Source organism: Acanthopagrus latus, chromosome 21 (genome assembly GCF_904848185.1).
Source record: "Acanthopagrus latus isolate v.2019 chromosome 21, fAcaLat1.1, whole genome shotgun sequence".
Taxonomy (NCBI): Eukaryota; Metazoa; Chordata; class Actinopteri; order Spariformes; family Sparidae; genus Acanthopagrus; species Acanthopagrus latus.
This window is the reverse complement of record NC_051059.1, coordinates 15,410,931-15,435,382: the sequence shown is the minus strand read 5'-3', so window position 1 is coordinate 15,435,382 and position 24,452 is coordinate 15,410,931. Positions and strand designations below refer to the sequence as shown.

At 39.5% G+C, this 24,452-nt stretch overlaps 4 protein-coding genes across 4 annotated transcripts; all 4 read left to right on the top strand.

The window, feature by feature from the left end:
• The first annotated feature begins 503 nt into the window (after window positions 1–503).
• LOC119011099 lies at window positions 504–12,047 on the top strand. Its single transcript, XM_037083933.1, has 25 exons — window positions 504–676; window positions 1,289–1,418; window positions 1,697–1,864; window positions 2,055–2,192; window positions 2,470–2,621; window positions 3,085–3,188; window positions 3,289–3,478; window positions 3,848–3,979; window positions 4,251–4,391; window positions 4,620–4,755; window positions 5,184–5,334; window positions 5,785–5,927; window positions 6,461–6,572; window positions 7,337–7,400; window positions 7,488–7,691; window positions 7,943–8,088; window positions 8,181–8,299; window positions 8,668–8,789; window positions 8,923–9,020; window positions 9,559–9,683; window positions 9,968–10,092; window positions 10,226–10,371; window positions 10,649–10,751; window positions 10,860–10,996; window positions 11,204–12,047. The coding sequence occupies exons 2-25, from the start codon at window positions 1,289–1,291 to the stop codon at window positions 11,316–11,318; spliced, it is 3,201 nt and encodes a 1,066-aa protein (XP_036939828.1). The 5' UTR covers window positions 504–676; the 3' UTR covers window positions 11,319–12,047.
• A 567-nt stretch (window positions 12,048–12,614) lies between these two features.
• Window positions 12,615–14,907, top strand: LOC119011100 (protein THEM6-like). The gene is made up of 3 exons (XM_037083934.1): window positions 12,615–12,765; window positions 13,907–14,414; window positions 14,524–14,907. Exons 2-3 carry the CDS (start codon window positions 13,911–13,913, stop codon window positions 14,629–14,631), a joined length of 612 nt encoding a protein of 203 aa, XP_036939829.1. The 5' UTR covers window positions 12,615–12,765; window positions 13,907–13,910; the 3' UTR covers window positions 14,632–14,907.
• Window positions 14,908–15,613: 706 nt separating this feature from the next.
• si:ch73-52e5.2 (protein THEM6) lies at window positions 15,614–18,661 on the top strand. The gene is made up of 3 exons (XM_037083935.1): window positions 15,614–15,792; window positions 16,329–16,833; window positions 17,371–18,661. The coding sequence occupies exons 2-3, from the start codon at window positions 16,333–16,335 to the stop codon at window positions 17,476–17,478; spliced, it is 609 nt and encodes a 202-aa protein (XP_036939830.1). The 5' UTR covers window positions 15,614–15,792; window positions 16,329–16,332; the 3' UTR covers window positions 17,479–18,661.
• A 726-nt stretch (window positions 18,662–19,387) lies between these two features.
• On the top strand, window positions 19,388–24,348 carry ftr67 (finTRIM family, member 67). Its single transcript, XM_037083346.1, has 7 exons — window positions 19,388–20,093; window positions 20,754–20,849; window positions 20,998–21,231; window positions 21,320–21,479; window positions 21,589–21,690; window positions 22,480–22,578; window positions 23,816–24,348. The coding sequence occupies exons 1-7, from the start codon at window positions 19,497–19,499 to the stop codon at window positions 23,881–23,883; spliced, it is 1,356 nt and encodes a 451-aa protein (XP_036939241.1). The 5' UTR covers window positions 19,388–19,496; the 3' UTR covers window positions 23,884–24,348.
• The last annotated feature ends 104 nt before the right edge of the window (window positions 24,349–24,452 follow it).

Genomic DNA, 24,452 nt, shown 5'->3' with positions numbered 1-24,452 from the left:
GGGTCCTTGATCACCTGTCTAACGTCTGAGGTCCCAGGATTTATTTGTCCTTACCAGAAAGGTGCCAAAAAAGAATAAAGAATATACTGGAAGGAGCATAATGGGGGCCGTTTTTCATTATATAAATGACTACATTCAAGCATTAGATATAAATACATAAAGCGTACAAGAAGTTACTAAAGAATTATGGCAAACTGAAACACATAATTTTCACTACAACTGATAAAGACTGGCTGTGCTCTCTCTCCATTGTGGTGTTTAACGACAGGTAGGTAAGCAGGCCAAAGAAAATCGAAATAATTTTGAATTGCAGTAGTTTCGTAAATGGAAAAGAAAAAAGCCAAATTATGGCAGTGTCTTGAAAAAGAACAACATAAGACACTTATAGACATGGAGTGAGTCTGGCATAACCCAGTTAATAGTGAGGTGAAAACATTAACTATTCTTTGTGGTTGTGTTTTTCTTTTTGTCGTTGTCGTTTGCCCTTCAGAGCCACCGTACAAGACAGCCAACACTCCTGCAGCACGATGCGGCCAGTCTCGCCTCATCACAAACAGATGGCCAATAAAAGTGGTGCTGTGTTTTGTTAGACCGTTTAGGTTTCGTTTTCGACAAGCCTCCCAACTCTGTGACTAGAAAGTGATACTGAACAGTGTCACAAGACTTCTGACCTAAGGTACGACTACTCTTTTCTGTTTATTCCCTTACTTTTATCGCATTTTATATTCATAACATCATCCAGGTGAGTTTGTTCAGGTGGGTCACTGCTGCTCATCACCTACAAACACAAGTCGAGTCTACATGGTGTTGCTGTTTGTCTGGGAGCTATCGGGGACATATACGATATATGAGACAAATGTAGCTTCATGCGAAGACAAAACGACGACCATTCATTGTGTAAAGTACAACTTCTTAGCATTAGCGTGCTAGCATGTCTTCATGGATGTTTCTAGTCCATTATTGTATTTAAATCCAAGGGTTAGCCAGAGATATACACACGGATACTACATTAGCCACTGCTGTCGGTTGGAAAGAGTGCGCGTCAGTGCAGCCGCCATATTGGTACGGGGAACCTGTGCCTGTTCAGTTTAAATGTCAGGGATGTATTTATATAATTCAGAGTATAGCGTTATTTAGCACCATGGTGGGTCCTAAATAACGCTACCAGCTAGTGTGAACATATTTTTGCAGTTTGGGGAAAAAAAAAAAAAAAAACTAGTATAGTAGTGGTCATATTTTTTGTCTTGCCAATTTCAGATGAATAATATATCTTTATGTCCTTGTCTAGATGGGGGCAATATTCAACATACTTGAGCGGTTCAGACTGGAATCTTATTATCATCAGTTTTTCCAGTTGGGCGTCAAGGATGAACGAGATTTCTTGGATGGTGTCACAGATGAAGACCTAAATAACATTGGTGAGATAAACCTCAACCCTAAAGGTTACTATTCTATACAACGCCCATAGTACTGGGCGACCAGAGAAAGTGGAAACAGTGTACATGGCAATACAATCCAAGAAAACAGTATTTTTAATATACCTGTTGTAAGGTGGTTTATTTAAGGTTGTTTCAGCTTCTTTACACTATCATATGTGTTTGTTCAACTTATAAGTCCAAAAGTTAAATGACATTGGATTGTAAATATGAATTTGTATGTGCTTAATTTGTCAAATACTAATATGGCATTCTGACAGGTTTCACTCATGTCGAGAAGAATCGTTTTTCAGCTATGAAGAACTTCATTAAAAGACTCAGAGCTCCAGGGCGCCAAGTTCAAACAGTGACACCTGTGCAGAAGTCATTAGAGCCATTCTGTCTGCAGTACACATACCCAAAATGTCCTCAACCAAAACATATTACAGGTAAGAGGAACACGTATTTTATAATCAGTGTCTGATCATTAGATAAACTCAGGCCAGCCACAGTCTTCTTGATTATACAGTAGGCTGAAGTAGGTGTTACATGATAAATAAAATGTGATGAATGCAACATGGTAATCAGACATCCACAGGAAACTGAACCAGCTTAACAGTTGTTATTTTGAACGTACAGATATGGACCCAGCACAAAACACAGTTGAAGACCTGATGTTGAGGATCGGTCATCTTGAAACTGTTGGCAATTCTAAAGGAGTCTGCCTCTACACAATTGATGGGATGCCCTTGACAGATGATCCCTTCTTCAACACATGTGAGCAGACCTGAACACATTTTAAAGAGAAACTTACTAAATCTTACATTCTGTAATGCAAAGATTTAATTTATTTATTTGATTTTACTGCAGATGTGAGTACAAAAGTGACAGTTAGGGTTAGCCTTGACCTCGGCCCTTACACTTAACAGAGTTTAAAGTAGAGTGAATATTTGATTTATAGTTATTAGGTGGCAGGACAACATCTCTAAACAAATGCTGATATTGCTCTGATGTGTAAATACAATATCAACCTACATTTTGACTCCTCATGCAGGGTCTTTGAAAGACAGACATATCCAGACTGGAGACGTAATTTACGCTATATTTACACCGAAGGAAAACCTGAAACAGGCTCCGCAGATACCAAAACGAGAGTCTGGTGAAACCTATGGAGACAGTGTGATTCGATGCCACATCATGCTCAAGGTGTGTCTTAATTATGGGAATGCTACAAGCAACTGATGTAGATATAACTGTACAAGTTGAATGTTTATGATTTGCCTTAAAAGATACACTTAAAGATTATCTATCCATTAATATGTTAACAAGTAAGTGTCTAACTCTAGTGATGTCTAGTCTGTTCTGATCACAGAGTGCTTTTTACAACTTCCACAATCCAATCTGTGGGGGAGCTTCTACATCGTCTTGCTCAATGTTACAATCTTGACTTTAAAAAAAATAATGATAATAATTGGTGATAACAGACGTCAGGATGGTGTCAGAAATCACTCAATATACATTTCCAATTTACAGAAATGTGAATTTTCAGTAATACATTTAAATGTCATCGCTTACCATTTTGGGGGTTGCATTGATTTTTATAAAAAACGCATATAGTGGTATTCCAGACAAAACTGTTTCTTAAATGTTTTTTATTTTCTTCATACAGGGAGACTTTGAGGTGACAGTGAACTTGGCATGTGACACCATAACCAGTCTGAGACTCAAGCTGGCAAATGAGAGTGGAATCCCAGCACATGTCCTTTATTACAAGTAATTTTAGAATTAATGACACCAAACATTGATATTATGCTTATTGTGATCATCTCTGTCTTAGTACTGTTGTGCTGTCTTCTGCCTTTCATATTTGCAGAGGTCGACATTGTGGAGGAGACACACTGCAAGGTTGTGGCATCTCTGAAGGGTCGACAGTTTTCTTCTCTTTGTCCACGTTTTCTGCTGAGACTTCGTACGAGGAGACATTCTTCATCAATGATGTTGTGCCTTCAGTCCAACAGTCCCAGAAAGGAATCAGTGTGTTCTTGTCTTCACTTTATGCCCTTGTAAGTTTTATGTTTTAATACATTATATATTATTCCATATGTGCTTACACTAGCATGCTAACATGCTAAACTAAGGATGATCATGGTACCGATTAATTCTATTTAGCGACAGCATGTTAGCATTGTCATTGTTAGCATGTCAGGATCATGGTTTTGGTTAGGATGCTGACATTAGCATTTAGCACATAACTTATAACTTATAGCTCATAGTCTTGTTTCCAGATAAAACGTAACATTTAAATGACCTTAAGAGATGGCAAATCTAGCGAAAAAGCCAAAAGTTTCTGTATTGTAAATTCATTTTATCCTAACTTCTGATGTGTGCTTCACCCTGTTTTGAAATCCTTTTTTTTCCCCCCCTCCTTCTAGCGATGTCATTATAAAGGAGAGAAAGCGAAGAAACTGATTTCTTACATACGGAAACTGACTGGATGTCACCCTCTCGCCCAAAGTTTGTATCAGTTATTCAGCAGGAATGAAACATTAACCAGGAATCAGAAGGTAAACTACAAGCTAGTATAATTCTGACTTTAACATCCTCTTCTATTGCACTTTTTTTTAAATGTTCTAGTGTGTTGGATTTTATTTTGAGGATTCACATTAGTGGTCAAAGCTCTAGATATCTCTGTACACAAAATTTTCATCATGTGCAGCGTTTCAATAGGAAGTTTTCCTCAATCTTGGGTCAACTGAACCGTTACGCAGAAACTGTACTTTCACCAGTAGCCTTATCTTAACGTCTCTTTCTTCATTTTTTTTTTTAATTTTGCAGATTGCAGTTATTGAAGGCCTTTACGTGCTCTTCAGAGAGCTTTTGCCTCAGCGTGGAAAACAAGGGGAGAAAGTCATTGAGGACCTGGACATCTTTGAGAATTCACAGTACTGCTGGGCACATCTCGTATTAGAGGCAGAGGTACAATGATAGCAAGGTTTTGATATGAGCTTGTAGAGGGTAACAACAGTGACTTTAGACTGATGTCTCAGAAGTATTTACTTATTAAATACTTACGTATTTTGTTTGGATATAATGTCTTTTAACACCTTTAGTAGAATTCGCCATTAATTTGAGCCTATAGCTGATACATGATTAGAATATTTATTAATGTGTGAAGGCAAGTTCTGCTTTGACTATTTTTGACAGAAACAGGAATCAGATCTTGAGAGCTACGCGCCAATCACTCTTACGTCGGAAGATGGCAGCCGTTTCTGCGAACCAGTCAGAGTACCTGGTGTACCTGGTCCCCTTGAACGAGTGTATGTTCTCCAGAAAATCAAAGGTAAAACTCAAACATTGTTATGTAACACATCATGTATGAGGAAACACATTGTAGAAGAAAATGAAGGCAGCTGCTCCACGGTTTATTCAACTGCTCATCTGTTTCACTTTTATTGGGAAGCTGCTAACGGCTTTATGCAGCAAGATATGGAGGCAGTTGCACTGAGGTCCTTGGATTAAGAGCTTCCGACACTCACTGCATTTTTGTGCGGAACATCAAGCCTCATTAAAGTCAATAACACCTTCTATGGTGCCATCCTGTTGAATGGAATCACGTATTGTCTGCATCTAACTCTGTGATTATGGTTGCTTGTGGCATGTTTATCCCAACTGTATGGAGCTTCAGGAATAGTACTTATGACATGTATTAAGTACAAGTGAACCATCAGATGTTATCAGCTTCACGTAATTATCTATGCTTTTGTTTAGATGGAGAGAAAATTCCAAACTGCAGTGAGGAGGTCTTGCGTGAAACTTCATTACAGAGAGCCATCGACATTGAAAAAATCCTGCTCAGTCTGCCACCATCCATCAGAACGTACCCTCTTTGGATTCACCATGACAAGACAACTGGTCAGAAGTATGTATGACTAGAGTTTTACTCTTTGTAAATTCTAAGAGATGCTTTTCTTCTGTTTGATTATTTAGTTGTTCTGGTGTTCTTGCAGATGATCCTCAGTGGATACATATTTTGGCATAATTGTGCCTACAGAAAAGACTAATATACATAGATAGTTCAACAAAAAGTCAAAATCTTCACAAGCAGGCTGCAGCGTTTATGACATCCTTTGAATCCCATCTAATCCCAATTATATAACTTAACAAGTCATCTAGTAGGAGGGCTAAAAATGTCATGTTTGTTGGGATGAAGGCAAAAAGTCATTGTGGAGGGTAAACATGATAGTTATTCATGACTATTATGCAGAGCTGCAGAGTAATAGTTCTGTCAAAGAATATTTAAATTTGATCATGCAATTGGAAAATGCAGCTCTACTGCAGGTTTCACTAACTTGTACAATTTAAATGACAGCTTTCAGATGAATATGGAGAAGACTTTTGGAAGTATGGCGGAAGAATTAAAATCTGCCTCCAATCAGTACCTCAATGTGACCCCACCTCTGCATTTGAAGGAGCTAGGAGACCACAGAGCCAGCCTTGTGTTTCTGAGTAAAGGTACGGCATTAAATCACAATCCTGATTATTTCTGACTGTCATGAACTGAACTGAGTTTGATTGGACTTCTTTATGGAAACACGGCTCCCCCTAGGGGAGGAGGCTAAAGCATTCAGTTTTGAAAATGTGAAAATGATGAAAATGTCAGTGTTAGAATGGATGATTTATGACCAACATAATGTAAAAAGCATTTATTTCATCAGGCTTCAAACAGTACAAATACACCAAGGCCTTATTCAGACTGGAGCATAGACCTGGATCATTCATGTCATAAGTCTTGCTCTCGGAAGTATTCCCATCCATGAGCACCAGTAGTTTGAGGGACACCAGTAGTGGTTCTGCAACCTCTTACATATTGTAACCATATTACATACCATACTGTGAACTGAAACCTTCCAAAGAGATCAAACCTGATAGAAGAGAACTTCCCGTTGGTTTCCATATTGCTTCTGATATTTAGCGTGATGTTTGTTTGTTATTTAATGTTTTGTGGGGTTTTTTTTTTTGTTTTTTTGTTTTTTTCTTTTCACCAGACAACCTTGGAGTGTACTTGTATAAAGACAAAGGATCCCCTGATATGATCAACGTACATGATTGTCTTGATGGCAAAGTAAAAACTGTGGATGTGAATCTGTTGGCAGCCAGGTCAGGACTTTACAGTATTTTACATCAACCATGTTTCCCAGCAAGAAAAGAGCTCTGATGGCTGGTGCCACAATGTTGCAGCTGATGTACAGTGGAACCCCGGCTTACGAAGACCCCATTTAAAGAAAAATTAAAGTTACGAAGGCACTTAACGGCAATATTTTTGCCCGTGGTACGGCAAAATGCCCGCGTAACGAATTCCCACAAATACAGGAAAATTCACGTTAATTTCAAATTTCCCACGACCGAAATTAAAAAACAAATTATAAGTTTAAAAAAATGTTTGAAAAATATCATTGCACAGTGTACATACGTACATTAATTAACGTAAATGTAAGTTTTAGTTTTAATGTTTAGAATTAAATTCCATAATGTTATGTACATGTACACGTACGTATATATGCATGCATACGTATGCTTTCTTCAGCCTCCGCTTTCTTCATACATAATTTATTTTATTGATATTTATTAATACATTTATCATTTATAAATTATTTTCTTCATTTCAGATTGTATTTAGGAATATTCTTAGTGTTTTTTTCAAATATTAAGTCATATTTGTAGAAGAAATACACGACTGGTAGGGGGCCTGGAACGAATTAGGCTATTTATAGGGGAAAAGGTGCTTTGACTTACAAAAATTTTGACTTACGAAAGACCCTCTGGAACGAATTCATTTCGTAAATCGGTGTTCCACTGTATTTTCTTTTCTATACTATATGCTGATTTTCTTGTTTTTTGCTGTTTTTTGTCATTTAACACAGGACTGGTGACCACAGGGATGACCGAACATTTGTCACCACCAGGAGTCCTGAAGAAGCAATTCTGGTAAAACTGTCTCTTTGTCTTGTTCATTGAAAAAGGGAAATATGACTTTTTTGGTTTATTGTTATATTTTTGGGGACTTTTTACCAGGTGCTGATAGATACAAGCTCCTCCATGGAAGAAGAATGCTATGGAAGTGCAGAGATGAAGAAAATCAATGTGGTGAAAGAGCTCTTTGACAACTTTGCAACAAGGAGCATGGCTTATGATTTTTATCATATCATTGGCCTTGTGAAGTTCGACTCCACGGTGAAAACTCTCCACACGTTCACTGAAAATTTGGAAAAGTTCAAGGTAAATTCAGACGTGTCTTAGATCTGCCTTATCTGTCTTTCTATTTTAGTTTTTGAATTTTTGATTTTGAAATGTACCCGTTGCTGCGATAACAATATTTCCCTTAAGGGTTTGATAAAGTTATCTATGCATCTATCTGTCTGTCTGTCTGTCTGTCCACCTATCCATCATCTATCATCTATCTATCATGCGCATCTAGGTGTAAAGCAGTCATATACCTTAATGAAGATTAACACGTTTTTAAATTGTAGGAACACATACGCAACATCGAGGCGAGTGGATGTACTCTCCTATACGACGCCCTTCGACGTGGGGGAGTCGAGCTGCAAAAGGTCAAGGCGAGGTTCCCGGACTGTCGACTCCGGATCGTTTGTCTCACTGATGGAAATGATTCTGGGTGAGATTCCTCTGTTCTGAACAGTGATGGCACCTTGACCACACAGTATACTTGACTTGACCTGTACATTTCAATCTTTAATCTCTCCATAGGTCATCCGTAGAGCCAGTTGCTGTCACAGCCAAACTGATAAAAGCTGACATTGTTGTGGATTCAATTCTTCTTGGAAATGTGGAAAACAACATGCTGCATGGGATCAGCAATGCAACAGGTTTGGAATCTTTGAAAAACATTTGCTTCTTTATTTGAATCCATTTTTAATATACTTCCTCAAATAATGCATGGAATGGTGTAAAAATAAAGCAATATATGCCGTAAAACATTCTGCACATTCTGACTGAAATTTAGAGATCTCATCCAGCTCTTCCTTGTAAAGTCTTTAATGTTGCTGACTGTTAATTCCCTTCAGCATTATTGCCTTTTCATTACGCTCTAAGTGCACTGTAGTTTAAGAATAGTTTTTAGTCGCTTGTTTTTTCCCCACATTTGTTATATTTATTGGTGGATCATATTTTTTTCAGCAAATGTTACTGCAGTTATTCAGACTATCGCTTCACCTCTCATCTGTACTGCGTCCAGGTGGCTGCTGTTTCAAACCACAGACAGCCAAAGATGGTCTGAGGCTCTTTGAGATTGAGACCGTTCTGTCTTTGGAACAGAGGACACTCAAGGAAAAACTTGACCCGTCATCCATCAGCGAGGTTAGTGGGTTGTAGATCATTGTCCGCCAATCTGTTGGATGTGATAGAAACATGATACACAGACTCTTGATGTGCTAATCAATTTGTTCCGGTCATTTATTTTTTTTTAAAATTTATTTTTATTTTTTTTTAGAAAGCTTTGACGAGGATCTTCACTACACGTGGGTATGATGAATATCCAGAGACGTCCCTGCCAAGTCAGATAAACAGCAAAGTGACAGTGACAGAGTGGTGAGTGATAGAAGCTGCCATTGTATTATAGAGCCTGATAACAAACCTGGTCAGGTAAGCTTGATAGGACCACATGCATCTGCTGAAAGCAGTTTTTTTTTTTTCAATCTGCTGTCATAATGCAATGTGAAACAAATTGATTGCTATTATTTCACACTATTATTTCTGTTTTTAAAACCTGATATTAATTGTAGCCCAAAGAACAAGTTGAAAAACGTTGAACTTCGCACATTAAACAAAGCATCTGTTAGATGTGAGTGCTTCCAAAAGTAGATTGTTGATTGGTGTAATCTGGGCTGCTTAGTTGATCATCCACCAGACACTGCCATCCCTAAAGCTGAAATTGAAAGAGCGATGTGAGATCATTTCACCTTGTCATGCATTGATTTTTTTTTTTTTTTAAATACCTAACAAGCCAGGTGTATGTGCTCAAAAGAGATGTGGTATAGTCCCTTAGCCCAAGGATTATATAATCACAATATATTGTGGTTGTATTTACTTAAAGTGTTGAAGCATAGATGATGTTTTTTGTAAACAGTACTCTGAAAGAGTTAAAAAAGAGGAGCGTTTTGGAGAAGGACAAGCGTATTCTGGAGGAGCTGAGGAACCTGCATTGTGACCCGCATCCCTTCTTCAGGGTGTTTCCATCAGAGGAAGACTTCTGTAAGTGACATGTTCTCGCATTTTGGTTGAATGCATGTTTGATGTTTTCTTTTTTTGTGTCAATATGCCTTTATACATGCAGGCTCATGCAGGCACATGAAGCCACATAGCCCTGGTTTCTTCCATATCATCATATTTTGCATCACAACAGTTTTCTTTTTATCAACATGATTTGTTTTTCTTTTCAATTTCTTGGATTTGAAAAAGTCAATTTTTTTGACAAAAAATACATAAACTGCATTTTGACATGGCTTTAATGATTGTACTGGCACTTTTGTTTTCAGCGTTCTGGAAGATTCTCATGCAGGGCCCTCCTGACACGCCGTATGAAAAAGGAGTGTTTGAGCTCTACTGCCAGTTTGGTCATGAATACCCAGTAAAGCCTCCACTCGTCCGCTTTGTCACACAAGTATCCTGCCGAAATACAAAAAAGCTGAAATATTTGCTTCATTTGTGTTTCTATATTGTAGAAACTCGCAAAAGCATTTGTGTAGTACTAATAAAGTCATGTTATGTTAGTGTTAACCTTAACATGATAACAGGTGTACCACTGCAATGTCAACAGTGTGGGACGCATCTGCCACAACATATTTGACCGTAACTACAATGCCCACATCACCATGAGGGAGATCCTCGAAGCTGTGTATGGACTGCTCATCATCCCAGAGCCTGAAGATCCACTGGACAGGTTTTATACACACACATAGACACACGCACACACACACACTCTCTCTCTTTGTTAATAGTTAATAGGTCACACTATGGTAGGACAGGTTGGCACCAAAGCTATTCTTTTACTTGATAACTTGATATCAATTTGCAGTTCAGTATAGCAGTTCTTCAAAAAAGTACTGCTATTATATTGCTAAGGTTTTTCAAGATTGTGTCAGTGGTGTTGACGTTACATAAACTTAAAACTAAAATATCAAGTATTTGACTTTCCTATTTTTTTTTTCCTTTGGAAGCATTTTAGCCGAGGAATTCCTGACGAGCCGTGAGATGTACGAACGAGAGGCTGAGAAACATACAGAGGAAACAGCAGGAAACTCACTGGATGACATGGAGAAAGTACTTTTTCTCTGATATATGCATATTAGTAGTTGAAATCACTTCTTTATGTTTCATGTTTGCTGATTTACAAGCTTTACATTAACAAAATGACTGTTTTGTCTCAAGACATTGGTAGATACTGTGCCACAGTTTATACCCCAACACCTGATCTGTCCACTCACCAAGAAGATGTTCATCGATCCTGTGAAAACGATTTACGGCACCGTGTATGAACGCAAGGCCATTGAGGAACACTTGAAACAGTGAGTACATTTACTGCTGTTGACAGTAACAACAAATCAGTTACCGGTAGAGGCCACCTAAAAGCAAAACCAACTCAAAAGAGACTTCATCTCTTAGTTTTATTTCATGGTGAAACTAAAGGCAGGTACACAAGTCGAGAACCCTTATCACAAGCCAATAAAATGAAACTTCCACTGCATTCCAGCTGACTGTGCTCTCTCTTCCAGACACCAGTATGAGCCACTGGCCGGCCCAGGGAACGAGCTTGACATGAGTGACATCACAGCAGACCATGACATGAAGAAAATGGTGATGGATCAGCGTTCTCGTCAAATTAGGTGAAGCTAAGGAAAACGCTGGGAAAGCGCTTAAAAAGCCTCTTCCAGCTGGTTCATCGCGCCTTTAGATTTCAGAAGGTCTTACTCTTTCTATGCACTGTTATAATTTTGTTTTGAGCTGAATAAACAAGTGCAGTTTTGGTTGATGTCTTTGTCCCGACATAACTTTTATTTGATATGCAAGGACAGGCAGTTGTTGGATTTCTCTGTTGAGACACTTGTGTTTGAGTTAATCGTTGCTTTGAACTTTTTTGATCAATTTTCATGTTGTTCTAATTTCCTTGCTCGATATTTAATCTCTTAAATATTTTATTTTAAGGAAGGTTTTTCTGATAGTAGAAGTTAATGTATTTTTGTCTTGCTAATGATTAGCAAAAAAGGGACTGAGTGATGGGTGCAGCACTTCTACCTACTTGTCACTCAAATGCATAGAAACACTTTCTTTTTCTTTGAGTCATATATGTTCAAGCCGATTGATGTTCAATTAAATAACTAAATGTATGCTGGTATGTTCCAGCCTCATCTAAGTGAAGGAAACAGCTATTTAGTATCTTTGAAGAGTATGAAAGACAAATACATTTTCAGCGCCATGATTCTGAGGATAAATGGCAGAGTAATTAAAAATGCTGCATGCAATATACAGTTTTAAATTGCATGTGACAGTTTATACAGTTTGGGTAGGTTTGTATAGACTTGTTTTGTATGACAATAATAAAGGTGACTGCAAAACGGCTGTGTCGTGCCTTATAATTCATATGGCCAAGGATTATAACACAAGTGAAATACAAGTTAGACATTCAGACAAAAAATAAATTGAAGTTAATTTCATCAACACTCATCACTGTCACTTATTGAGGTCAACGGTGTTTGTTTACCTACGGGGGTCATTGCTGTTTTTAAATTATTACAGGGCTGATTATTTATTATTCTGCATCTGTGTATGTAAAATTCACCATATATAATAAATCAATCCCCAGTAAATTAAGCGCACGCTGTATGACCAATCGTCCATTCGGCCATTCTGTCTTACGTCACGTCCATATTGCGGTATATGGACTCTGGAGCACGCATGCGCTGTGGAGGGATTCGTCCATTGATACCAAATGACAGAGGACGTGAAAGACTCATCTTCAAAGTAAAGTTCCATGAATTCGTGAAACACACATTAAATACGTTCATGGCCATCACGTGACATTAAAGAGTAAGTGCTTTAACAACAAAATTGACTACCAAAAAATAAAAACTAAATTTACTTATTGTTTGTACGCTTTATTTTAGATTGAACGTGAAGAACCTCCGTCAGTTAGGGTTTTATTTTGAAGGCTGTTACCGGAAATGTTTTGAGCGCATATTTACACTTTCCTCTCAGTCCCGGTGCGTTCAGTGTATGTACTGACTTAGAATACTGCACAGTGAGTCCGAGTTGAATCAGGTGAATCAGACAGAAGCAGGTGAGTGTGCTGTTTGTTTGTTTGTTTGTTTGTTTGTTTTTACCAAAAGCTGCGATGAACATTAGCATTACTTCATCTGTTTGTTGACGTTGCTATGAAATTAGGAGCAGACCGAAAACCATGGATACAAACTTCCCTCAACAGGTAACTCTGACCTGTCAGCGTTAATGGTATCGTTAGCTTAAATTTCAAATGACAAAATGTTTCAGCATTATTTTCACTTTTTGTCAATGACATAACGACCTTTACATTACACTCATACTGTGAAACTCACAACCATGACCGTGAATTATTGTTACTTATGCAGTCCTGGCACTGATTTCCATATCATGCCAACTGAATCTCAGAGTTAGCATACCTCTGCTAACGACAGTTTGTGTCGGGTCTACTATTCCTCGAAATAGATTTTTTTTTTAAAATAAATTTAAAAAAATACCTTTTTAATGTACTCTCAACTATTCATGAATTGCGACATCCTGAGTATTTGCAGAGGTAGCCTGCCCTTCCTGTGGAACCTGTTCTCACCTGTGTACATCTGTTAAATCAGTCTCAGCTCACATGCATCCTGCGAGGGCAAAACTGTCAAACAAGTTTTGAAACAATGGCAATGGCTTCGTTTATAGGACCGTAAAATGATGGAAGGATTGCCTCAGGACCATAATAAACAGGTTTCATGTCAACATTGGGGGGGTTATGGTGGTTAAACACTACTTTCCCTACTGTTTGATATATGCACTCAGAAGGAAATATGCCTGCATATAAAAGGGTGAGCATTGTTTGCTATATAATTACTGGCTACAATAAACGTCAATCGAGTTTCAAGCAAATATGGAGCCCCTGTTTGCTTGCATGTACCGCCAAATTAATCAGAAAAATGCAGATTTGTTGGGCAGAAATGCTGTTATTTCAGACAGAGTAAGAGAAATCTAAAGGAATGGCAGTTTCCAAAACAAGAAGCAATGTAAATAGGAACCTACTTTTCTTTGATGAAAGGTAGGATTTTCACCTCTAGTTCTTGTTTTTCTCCCACTGTAACTACTATACCTCTACTTCTGCTCTGCTTTTTTAGTTACATCCTGTCTACACATCAATGTAACCCCACTGCATTCCTCTGCTTGTGTACTGTATGTCTGTTTCCTAGAGAGATGTGGTGGGTGCTGTGGGTGCTCGCAGCCTTGCTGGCTCTCTTCTGCACTCTGGATGTGTGGTATTTCCTGCAGGCGGCTGTTGTTGTCATCCGGGCCTGGTTTAAGCCAACAATCTGGGATGTCACAGCAGAGCAGACCATCACAGGCCGGGTCACTCCCCACGACATTGACATGTGCCATATGAACAACGCTCGATACCTCCGAGAGTGTGACTTTGCCCGTTTCTCTCTCTACGTACGTAATGGTGTGTTCAAGGCATTGCGAGCCCTGGGAGGGTCCATGGTCGTGGGGGCCACCACCATCCGATACCGCAGGGCTCTGTATATAGGCGAGGGCTACGAGCTGCGGAGCCGAATAGTCACTTGGGATGAAAAGGCCTTTTTCCTGGAGCAGAGATTTGTGTCAACAAAAGATGGGTTGGTGTGTGCCGTCATGTACTGCAAGCAGACTGTCATACGCAGCAGCCCTGACAAGATCATGCAGCACCTGTGCAAGCGGAAGGTAAGGAACAGATGCTTGAACACACATGCAGATTTTACAACAGAAAGGAAATTTAAAATAGGCCTCAGATAATTGATTGACATTGAGTTTATTGCTTTGCTCTTCGCAGGTGGAGTGCCCTGAGTTCCCAGAGGACCTTCAGCACTGGGTTAACTTCATCTCTGCCAGCAGCCAAGCCCTCAGGGCAGAGAGCGGACTAGATGAGAAGAACAAATAAGGGATAGAATGGGCAGCTATTGAGACTGGCTTTTGGAACCTGGCTAATTTACCAGCCTCTTGAATGAGACATTTGTCGTCTCTTCTCAACTACTGGACTTAAACACATTCGTGCCTACACTATCTGCAAATGAGCCTTGCTCAGACCGTTTACTTATCTGTGTCACCATTGTATGGCATGGCTAAAAACAGATGACCTATTCATCAAAATGAAAGTAATTTGATTGGAAGGTGTATCTTCATGTATTATGAGAGCAATAAAACAAATCTATTTTGAGGTCCTGTTGGTGCATTTTTATGTCCTCACTGTGTGTATAGACAAACAGCCGTACGGAGCAACTTCACACACTTGTAACATGACTCCAAGACAGAGTTTAGTTAGATGTTTTGACTGTAAAAAATGTAAAATTAGAATCAGAATCAGAATAAGAATTAGAATCAGAATTCTGATTTTGATTCTGATTCTAATTTTAATTCTAATTCTAATTTTACATTTTTTTACGTTTTCATCGTAATGGTTTAAAACAGGAAAACTGTTGATATAACACAAGTGCGAGAGTGAAGTAGAACTCGTTGGTTGAGAGAGTTTTACTGTCATAAGGGATGTCAATAAACAAAGTGTGTGCAGTTTTTAACAGATGGAGTGAAGGACTCATAAACAGTCCTGGAGATGAGATATGCAAACAAAGTTGTGTGTGTGTGTGTTCATAATATATATTGACTATTATACATATTTTGATATACCTATATAATATATATATGGATGGAACTATATATTTTCTTTCATTGTGCAACCCTGTGTTGTAAAATGACAATAAATGAACCTTGATACCTAGATTACACTCTCAAAATCAGAGTTAAAGGGCACAGTTGTATGGAAGATCACCACAGCACCTGGATCAGCAGATAAAACGAAGACTCTTACATTCAGTTCAAGATAACGTGTGTACCATTCTGAAGATGGGGGAGGACATAGAACATAGGGGATTAAGCTAATTGCGTTCATGCTCCAGGGGGTGGCAGTAATGGGCCGCTGCTGTTAAACCTCAAAGAAGAAGAAGAACTACGTGTTGTCACACACCCGGAAGTTATGTTAATTCATTCCTACCGGTTTCCTCAAGTTACATCGCATCCCATGGTAGCACTCTCTTCTAGACACACAGTGAGTTTTACAGTCATAAAAATACAATTATACTGTGTTTGTGGTTATAACTTAAATCTCGATATTGACTAAACGTACAGACAGTGACTTTACGCGTTCAGAAAGTCTTTATTCTGCAGAGGCCACTAACTACCGGTAGCTAGCAGCTAAGCTAACAGATTTGGCTGTCACAGCAGGTTGAGCCGCGTTCATTTGAATGCAGCAGCGTTTTTTTGGTAGCTTCCCGGTCCTCTCAAGGTTGAAGTGGGTGATTATATTTCATCTATGTTTTTAGCTTTGATGTTATGCCAACAAGTGAAAAAGCACTAATCTCTTGACTTTCTATCCATCTTCTCTGACATTGATGAGGTCAAAGGAGCGTTTGATTAAATATTGAGTGTGGTCATGAATTTGTAAAGCACAAACTGCTTTTATATAAAGGATTTTGCTGTAGACTGGTTCAAATGCAGCTGTTCATTCAAATCATTCATAACATATAATGCCATAACTTGTATCAATTTTGTTTCTTGTCAATAATACTTCGATATTTGTTCCAGAGGGATGTTGCTGCTGGTGCTGGGTGCCCTCCTCCTGCTCTTTTGCAGTCTGGATGTGTGGTACTTCCTACGGGGGGCCCAGGTGTTCATCCAGGCGTGGTTCCAACCACGAATATGGGACATTCTTGCTGAGCAAAGCATTGATGGCATGGTCCTTCCCCATGATTTGGACTACATGGGCCACATGAACAACTCCCGATACCTAAGGGAGTGTGACTTTGCCCGTTTCCATCATTACATGCGAAATGGGCTGTTCATGGCCTCACGCAAACTGGGGGCCAAAATGGTGGTAGGGGCCTCCACCATACGCTACCGGCGCTCCCTGGCTTTCCGTGAGGCTTTTGAGATTCGGACCAAAGTATTGGGATGGGATGAGAAGGCATTTTACTTGGAGCAGCGCTTTGTGTCCAAGGCAGATGGTTTTGTCTCCGCGGTCATGCTCTGCAGGCAGAATGTGGTGCGCTGCAGCCCAGAGACCATTATCGAGTTTGTCTGCAAAAGGAAGGTGAGGAATGGCAGGAGATGGAGGATTTATTGGTATGACTGTGGTCGGGCTGCAACTAATGATTCTTTTCATTGTGGATAAAGCTGTCAATTTTATTCCCAATTAATTAATAGATTTCTGGTCTATAAACGAGAAGGTTGTACCAAAAATGACCAAAAAAAACCCAACATCAACCTGCGTTTTTGTTTCCCTATGATAAAACAACAAATAATTAATTGTGGGGCTGCAACTAACAGTTATTTACATTGTTGATTAATCTGTCCATTATTTTCCCTATTACAAGATTAGTTGTTAGGTCACGAAAATGTCAATGTCAATCAAAGCTTTGATTAATCAATCTACTAATCATTTCAGCTGTACTAATGTAAAAATGTCCATCAAAAGTTAATAAAAGCCAAAGTGATGTCATCAAATGCTATGATATGTATGACCAGCAATCTAAAAGCTGGAAACGTAGATTGATTGTTGTTGCTTCCACTCTAGACTGTGGCTTTAATTTTACTCTGGCACTCTGTTAACTTGTTTGTTTGTGTGCAGATTGAATGTCCAGAGTTTCCCGAGGACCTCAAACACTGGATTAGCTTCATCTCAGCCAGCAGCCAGGCCCTGAGAGCAGAGAGTGGACTGGAAGAGAAGAACAAGTGAAGCCGCACCATGCATCATGAGTGCAGACGCACATATCATTAGCATTGCACGCACATGAACAGAAACATACATGCACACAAACAGTTAAAACGTCGTAGAGTTTTTAGTTGACTTACAAGATTCCATTTATCTGTTTTTCAGTCGATTGTACCTGCTGTGTATTTTTGTGTGATGTGAACAGAAATACTGAACTTGAGACACCCGAGTATGAAAACTTGAACTGTGAGGTATTCCATATTTAAAAACACACTGTACTGTATGCATTGGGATCCTGGTGAGAGTTGTTGCGATACAGTGACGTAGCTTTATCCTTGCAGCTTCTTCAGCGGTTGACTGTGAATAGACTTGCTTCAGACATCTTCATTCTCATTTAGCAAAGACTTCAGATACGCATGTAGAGAAAAAAATACGGTAATCTTCCACTGACATCGATGCATGTTTTGAAACAAACAGAAGAATTCTTTTGTGCCTGTTTCTCCGGATTAGCTATAGTTTACACTTACAGAGAATTACAACCTTTTTATGAAAAAAAATGTACATGTGATGAAATACTTGAAGGGGTGTCATGAATATGTACTGACAGCTGTTTAATCTTCCCATCAGCATTTTGCACAAAGTGTAACACGAGGGAGTAGATGAGTAGTGACTTCCTGGTAAAAGTCTGAAAGGGAATGTTTGATTTTGAAGGATCATTTTTATCAGTACAGTTTTGTTCCTTTTAACAAATTATAATTCATGCATTGGAAGGGTCGGCTTCTTGATTGGAACTTCATGCAATACCAAGACAAAATGTTTGGATCTGAATTAACAGGCATAATAAGCAAACTGCTCCAAACCTGCAACGCACAATGAACAAGAATGTTTGTTTTTTTTATCGAGGCAGCCTTTTGAAATCTGGAAGTTTCCCCTTAATGCATCAAAGCTTTATTTTGTGACCAAAGTAATGTATCGTCCTGTATGAAGAGGAAACAAAAATCATTTTATGAAGATGTATGTGACCTGTTATTTATCTTGTTAATGCACTGACAACAAATCCTGTCCACTTAGATTAATTTTGAAAATATGCACTGTCCTTTTATTTTCCACTTATATATGATTTGTTGAAATTAATTTGTGTACCAAACTTTATTTACTGTCTTTATTTATTTGAAGGCATTTTGAATTAAAAATGCATTGGAACCTATGTGTGGGTTATCAGTGATTGGTTTGTTGTCCTGTACTGAATACTATAATATATACCTCACTAATTATTTACAGCTCAGTGACACTACTGGAGACAGCTATCTACTTGATATGATACAGAGTACGATTTTGCATTAAAAACATTGTCAGAGCTTCCCAAAATGTCTAAAATGTAAATAAAAAGTAAATGACAGTCTATTGTAGAAAAGCCTAAGGTATGAATTGCTAATTATATGTTTTAACCTCTATTAAAACTAAGAGTTTGAATGCAACAATACTTATATCAGAACCAGGAATACTTACAGTAATGGATAGTATTATACGTTCTTCAAAATAAAAGCACCATCTGCAAATCTTAACTAATTATACATAAACAGAATGTGTTCTGACCTGCTCTTCATTCCGACATTATCATATTATTTAGCACTAAATGGAATTTTACATCTGTTATATGACACCTAAATGGTGACAAATTAAACACGTTTTACATTATTACAAAAAAATCAGTAAAAGTGAAAACAGCATTTAATTGTGTTGTCCTTTAAGGTCAGTTTGTTTACTTAGTTTGAGTTTTGTTTATTTTGTTACTTTGGGCATTAAAATCAGTCAATGATCTTTCAGACTAAAATGATTCGCCAAGACTACACGGTGCACCTTTAACATTATTTTGAAAGTACGTGTTTTTTAAAAAATTAAACTCCCTGCCACCGTTTCCGGTGCTGTCCCCTCGCCACGCCCCCTCCCATTCACTTCCTGTAAACAAAGCAGCAGCTGTCTGTCTGACAGATTCGGGTGTTCTCGCTCAGTTTCTACGCTCTCCTCGGTGTTTGTGGACGATGGCTCACGCCGGGGTGGTTCTGGACAAGGACCAGTTCAACTGCTCGATCTGTCTGGACGTGCTGCGGGACCCTGTGACCATCCCGTGCGGACACAGTTACTGCTCGGACTGCATCAAGAACTACTGGGACCAGGACGACTACCTGGGGGTCTACGTCTGCCCACAATGTCGGCAGAACTTCAACCCGAGGCCTGTGCTCGCCAGAAACACCATGCTGGCCGACGTGGTGGAAAAATTCAAGAAGACTGGACTCCAAGAGGCCGGGGCGCCTTCGAAGCAAAGCTTTGCCGAGGCCGAGGACGTGGAGTGCGACGTCTGCACCGCGAGGAAGAACAAGGCTGTGAAATCCTGCCTGGTTTGTCTGGCCTCCTACTGCGAGCTGCACGTCCAGCCTCACTACGAGTCCACCGCCTTCAAGAAACACAGGCTGGTGTCGGCCTCCAAAAAGTTCCGGGAGACGATCTGTGGCCGACACGACAAGCTGCTGGAGGTGTACTGCCGCACAGACAGGGAGTGTATCTGCTACCTGTGTCTGACTGATGAACACAAGGGCCACGACACGGTGCTGGCTGAGGAGGAGATGCAGCAGAAGCAGGTAATCACATCATCTGATTAGAGACAAGGCTGCTGATCACTGACTGTAACTCAGGGGTGGAGTGTAACTAAGTATTCACATACTGCTCCTGAAGTTAGAGCTTGATGTACTTTTGATGTACTTGAGTCTTTTTTCCTTCTACTTCTTCTTCTTCTTCTTTTAATGCCACTTTCTCTGGAACTATTTTAGTGTTGGCTCCACTGTAATTATCTGACAGTGTTACTGGAGGTAGACTTGATCATTAATTGAGCATTGAGTACAGTGATTGTTCAGTTAGACCTGGTCAAATGTGTTTTCAACGTCAGAAAAGCATAAATTCTAGTCCATGTTTATACTTATGTGCTGGGATCTTTCATCTTGACCTCCTCTGATTGAGAAAAATAACACATTTGATATCTCTTTCTTTCGGTTTTCGCGATTAAACAGCCATTTTATATTAATAGTACTACATGTTTCACGACTTTAAACTATGCAACAGCCGAGAACAAACCCACGCTTATCTTTGTTTACCTTTTAATTCCTCAACTGGATGTTTAAGTGATAAGTATTGTGTTAAGTCTCGTATAAGATGAAAATCAGATTTAGTTTAATATAAGCTACTCTTTCCTCCTGAAGTAAAAGTGACTTTGATTTCCAATTTTCTTAATATTTTTTCCTCAGAGGCAGCTTGGTGACATGAAGCAGAGCTCTCAGCTGAGGATTCATCAAAGAGAAAAGGAGGCGCAGGAGCTGAGACAAGCCATTTTCTCTCTCACTGTAAGTGCCAACACGCACACTGAAAACGACTCACCTCTTGGAGGCCTGTAAACAATCAATTATTCTGTATTTTATCACCCTTTAATACCGCCCAAACTCAATGATTCATCTGACATATGTTGACTTGTTGACTTGCGTCCCCCTCCAGCGCTCTGCTCGTGCAGTAGCCGAGGAGAGCGACGCCGTCTTCACCGACCTCATCCGCTCAATCGAGCTAAAGCGCTTTGAGGTTAGGGAGCTGATCAAGGCCCAGGAGAAGACGGCACTCAGTCAGGCCGAGCAGCTGCTGGACAAGATCCAGAAGGAGATCGCTGAGCTGAAGATGAACGAGGCTGAGCTGGACAAACTGTCCCATACCGAGGACCACATCAGCTTCCTCCAGGTGACAACACGGCAGGAGAGAGGTTTCACATTCCCAGAGCGTTTACACCTTACCTAAACTGTGGGCCTGTCTTGGTTTGTCATTTCAGAGTTGTCACTCTCTCCAAACTCCACCTGCGCTGTCAGCTCTGCCTCCAGTCACTGTGGACCCCCACCTGACCTTTGGTCTGGTGATGACAGCTGTGTCAGATTTTAAAGGACTGCTGCAGGAGGTCTGCCAGGAGGGATTTGTCTGCATCTATGAGAGAGGTACACGCAAAGACTTCGACTGAAATTTTTTTTTGTTTGTTTGTTTGTTTTTTTATCTGATGCATACTATTCTGTCAGCTCTCCTTAACGTGATGTCTCTCTCTGGTAGTGAGGGACGTTGTCATCGTAGGCCCAAAAAATCCTGCTGTACAGCTCGACACAACGCAGCCCCGCGAGGGTGGAGCAGCTGAACAGATGGACGCGACAACAGGTGAGTCTGGAAAACATGTCCGTGCTCGTCTTAATAATACGACTAACCCCAAACAGTCACGGGTCAAACATATTATTTCCACTGTTTTCCTGTGATAACAAGTTAGATTTGATGTTTTCTTCAAGATCACCAGTTATTAATGTCATTATCACGGGATAATAAATGTTGTTTTCCTGAGACAACAGATACATTTTCTCGAGCCCTTGAGGAAACAAACTTTGTTAATATAATAATAACATTACAAGAATCAAACTGACAACCTGCTTGACTACTAAAAAGATGAAAGGGTGAACTAAATGTTTTTTTTCTTTACATTTGTACAACATTTCTTTTTTAACTATGAAAACTAATAAAGTAGAGAAAAATATGTTAAAAATATGTAATGTTTTAACACATTTAAATGAACCAGGGATGTAAAAGTCTGTTCCCCTGGTGCTTTGTTTCAACTCTGGCCTGAAGTAGTAAAGAAAGTCCATCACAGCTTCCCATAGTCCCAGCTGACATCTACAAATGTGTCGTTTTGTCTGGCCAACAGTTTACATCGTTTTCATAATTTAAAAGCGCTCTATGTGATCTTAAAGGTGACTTTTTGAACCCACAGAAACCCTGCGTTGTTTGTTTCTCATCCTAACTACATTACGATGCAGCACAAACACTTTCATCAACATGTTTGTTTACAGTAGAGTTCGCTGAATCTGCACAAGTGGATGGACGAGGGCTGCAGATTGTGATGATAAGTCCACCGAGGCTCTCTGTGTAACCGTGTTTGTTCTCTCTGTGTCCTTACAGCGATCCCTCCGCCTGGTCTGGACCAAAGTCCTGTGAGCCCGCTCAACCCTTTCCTCACTCCAGGACCTGCTCTGCCCACCTTTGCCTTCTCACCATTTGGTAAATGGAGCCACCATCGAAAATGTGTTGTGTTTCAGCTATTAGTGTGCACAGTTCATTTCATGTGAATTACTCACAAATCATCGATCAGTTCAGGGACAGAATATTAGTGTCGTCTGGCAGTGATGGAAGATATATTTTACCCAAATAAAAGGAATACAGCATTTTCACTTAAGTATCAGAGGTAAAAGTAAACATAAGGCCACAGAACGAATACATTACTGGACTATAATAACAAATGTGATAAGCGGTGATCATTTCAACCACGTAACAGTATACACACTGTTGGCTAGTTTAATGTATAACTAGTAATCAGATTGCACACGTTGTTCATGTGTTTCTAGGTAAAAATCTGAATCTTTCATAGTTAACAAGGAGGAACATGTCAGAAGTCTGAAGATGTCTTCATAACATATCAAAAGATCAGAACAGTTTCATGGATGTTACTTCACCAGAATATCTGCAAATTGAATGTCTGCATCCGACTTGTCAAAATACCTTTGTTGCTCTTTTGATCATTTATTTTAAATCACAGTTAGAATCTTGAATCTTTGAGAGAGAAATCAAAGTAAAGAAAACGTTGTTGGTTTAAATTTTTTTCAGCCTCTCACCATGAGCAACTTTGTTTTTCAAGCCATTTTAAGGAACAATTTACCTCAAAATCATAAATGCGTGTTTTTACCTGTGGTGCGATTTACCCATTGAGATTATTCAGGACAGAGTGGCCCCGTTCCTTCTGCGTGGCGAAACAGAAAAGAAAATACTCCCACATGAACGTGCTCACAACAGTGTCCGTGGTTTATCTTGAACTATCAGGTCATGATTTTCTGGAAAGAGATGTTGTTGTTGAGTCTTTTTCAAACACGTTTCGAGCACCACAAGCCAGGTGCCATCTTGTTCCATGATATTCAAGAGAAGACATCTTTACAGCCGATATCTCCAAAACTGTAGAGCTCGCACCAGAGCAAACTTAAGCAAACTTAAGCCCTGCAGGTAAAAGGGAAAAGATGTATTCATGATTTTTCGGTCAGCTGTCCCTTTTAAAGTTGATATTTAGTATACGTGGTGTTATTTGGAGTGCTACAAAGACTTCCACCTTACTGTCAAGATGGTTCTGTTTATCATCTGTCGTGATACAGCTCCTGTCTCGGAATGTATTTCTGAGCTGTCTCTCTCTCTCCCTTTTGTCACCTCAGGGTGCTGCAAACTATGATTATTTCCTGCTCTGTTTCCTCAGGCTCCAAACTCTCCTCGGGATCCAGACAGAGGCACCTTCAGCGACGCGCTCACCCCCGGAGGAAGTAGACCGGTCCTGGACGTCAACGTCAACACTCCACATGCACCTGCACGGGGCTGAAAGTGTTGTTTTTTACCTCAGCGCTCTCGTCGGTTTAATCTCTCGGCATCCATTTAACCGCTCTGTTATCGGGCTATAGTTGCACCGCGCATTGTAGAGTGGCTGGTAAAGATGAGGAGAGTGTTTGTACGGGCCACACAAGATCACCTCAACAATGCATTTACTTGAAAGTATTAAGCAGCACAAAGCAGGACTGATCTCACTACATCTCACTCAGTATTCACTAACTGAAATTGCCTTGGAACTTAGTGCGTTCTAGTGACTTTTCTTTTAACACAGCTATGCTTTTATAATCATTTTCTCTCTCTTTTTTTTTACTAGAGCAACAAACTAATAATTTTGCTTTACATGTATGTGTAATAATATATTGTGATTTGTGACGTGCTATAAAATAAAAAGCAAACACAACTGTACAAACTGAATCAAGGTGTTTATTTGCATGAGTGGCTGGTTTATATTTCGTGGGGCTGGAAGTGTCCGATGCAGAAGTGGAATAACAGGTTGACTGCAGTGCTTT

Bases quoted from the DNA above. Each gene is read 5' to 3' on its own strand.
- LOC119011099 (XM_037083933.1), top strand. From the start codon at position 1,289: ATGGGGGCAATATTCAACATACTTGAGCGGTTCAGACTGGAATCTTAT. The intron at 8,790-8,922 runs GTTAGTGGGTTG...ATTTTTTTTTAG, and splicing joins ACCCGTCATCCATCAGCGAG to AAAGCTTTGACGAGGATCTT. The intron at 10,997-11,203 runs GTGAGTACATTT...TCTCTCTTCCAG, and splicing joins ATTGAGGAACACTTGAAACA to ACACCAGTATGAGCCACTGG.
- LOC119011100 (XM_037083934.1), top strand. From the start codon at position 13,911: ATGTGGTGGGTGCTGTGGGTGCTCGCAGCCTTGCTGGCTCTCTTCTGC. The intron at 14,415-14,523 runs GTAAGGAACAGA...TGCTCTTCGCAG, and splicing joins AGCACCTGTGCAAGCGGAAG to GTGGAGTGCCCTGAGTTCCC.
- si:ch73-52e5.2 (XM_037083935.1), top strand. From the start codon at position 16,333: ATGTTGCTGCTGGTGCTGGGTGCCCTCCTCCTGCTCTTTTGCAGTCTG. The intron at 16,834-17,370 runs GTGAGGAATGGC...GTTTGTGTGCAG, and splicing joins AGTTTGTCTGCAAAAGGAAG to ATTGAATGTCCAGAGTTTCC.
- ftr67 (XM_037083346.1), top strand. From the start codon at position 19,497: ATGGCTCACGCCGGGGTGGTTCTGGACAAGGACCAGTTCAACTGCTCG. The intron at 20,094-20,753 runs GTAATCACATCA...TTTTTTCCTCAG, and splicing joins AGGAGATGCAGCAGAAGCAG to AGGCAGCTTGGTGACATGAA. The intron at 21,480-21,588 runs GTACACGCAAAG...TCTCTCTGGTAG, and splicing joins TGTCTGCATCTATGAGAGAG to TGAGGGACGTTGTCATCGTA.